This window comes from Penaeus monodon, chromosome 21, assembly GCF_015228065.2.
Source record: "Penaeus monodon isolate SGIC_2016 chromosome 21, NSTDA_Pmon_1, whole genome shotgun sequence".
Taxonomy (NCBI): Eukaryota; Metazoa; Arthropoda; class Malacostraca; order Decapoda; family Penaeidae; genus Penaeus; species Penaeus monodon.
Genome location: NC_051406.1, coordinates 38,037,801 through 38,038,399, shown reverse-complemented (window position 1 = coordinate 38,038,399; position 599 = coordinate 38,037,801). Strand labels below are relative to the sequence as shown.

General features: G+C 36.9%; 1 protein-coding gene across 1 annotated transcript in view; it reads right to left on the bottom strand.

The window, feature by feature from the left end:
* Positions 1–599, bottom strand: part of LOC119586461 (transmembrane protein 164-like) — a gene marked incomplete in the record, with an annotated part of 20,214 nt that overhangs the window by 1,391 nt on the left and 18,224 nt on the right. The window contains 1 exon segment of the mRNA XM_037935193.1: positions 1–305. Within this exon segment, the coding sequence (XP_037791121.1) occupies positions 111–305 (195 nt within the window).

Genomic DNA, 599 nt, shown 5'->3' with positions numbered 1-599 from the left:
CTCTGTTTACCAACTAAAATCAGACTGCAAGACAAGGTCTTCTAGTACAATGGGTAAGACCTGAGTATCAACTTCATGCAAACTTGACTACTGAGAAGACTCCTATCATCCTAATCTTGATGACTGTGTCCATTCCAGTTGGTCACAGTGACTGCTTCGCTACGAGTCCTTCTGTGTATGGACAGGTGGTGCTTCAACCCATTCTGGTCATTAGAGTTCTTGTGCTGCTTGCTCTCGGCTTCTTGGCTCAAAACGTGCTGGTCGTAGGTGCTCATGGTTACGTCTGTTTCCAGGTTGTCCTTCACCTGTAAGTTTATCGCCCATGTTATCAATACTACAAAAAATAGTTCATTACTGCATCATGGAGTTTTTTGTTTTTTTTTTGCATTACTATTACCCATTAGTCATTATTAATAATTTCCTAACATACATAATATTAAGGTAAAGTGATGTAAAAAACTATATCATATAAATATATCACCATAACCCACTCTTAATCTTATCCAGTGCATCTAATCCAAAGGTAATTTAAGACAATTATCTAAATAAATTTGTCTATCACACATTCCACACCTCAAACAAATAAGACAAATCTTGTC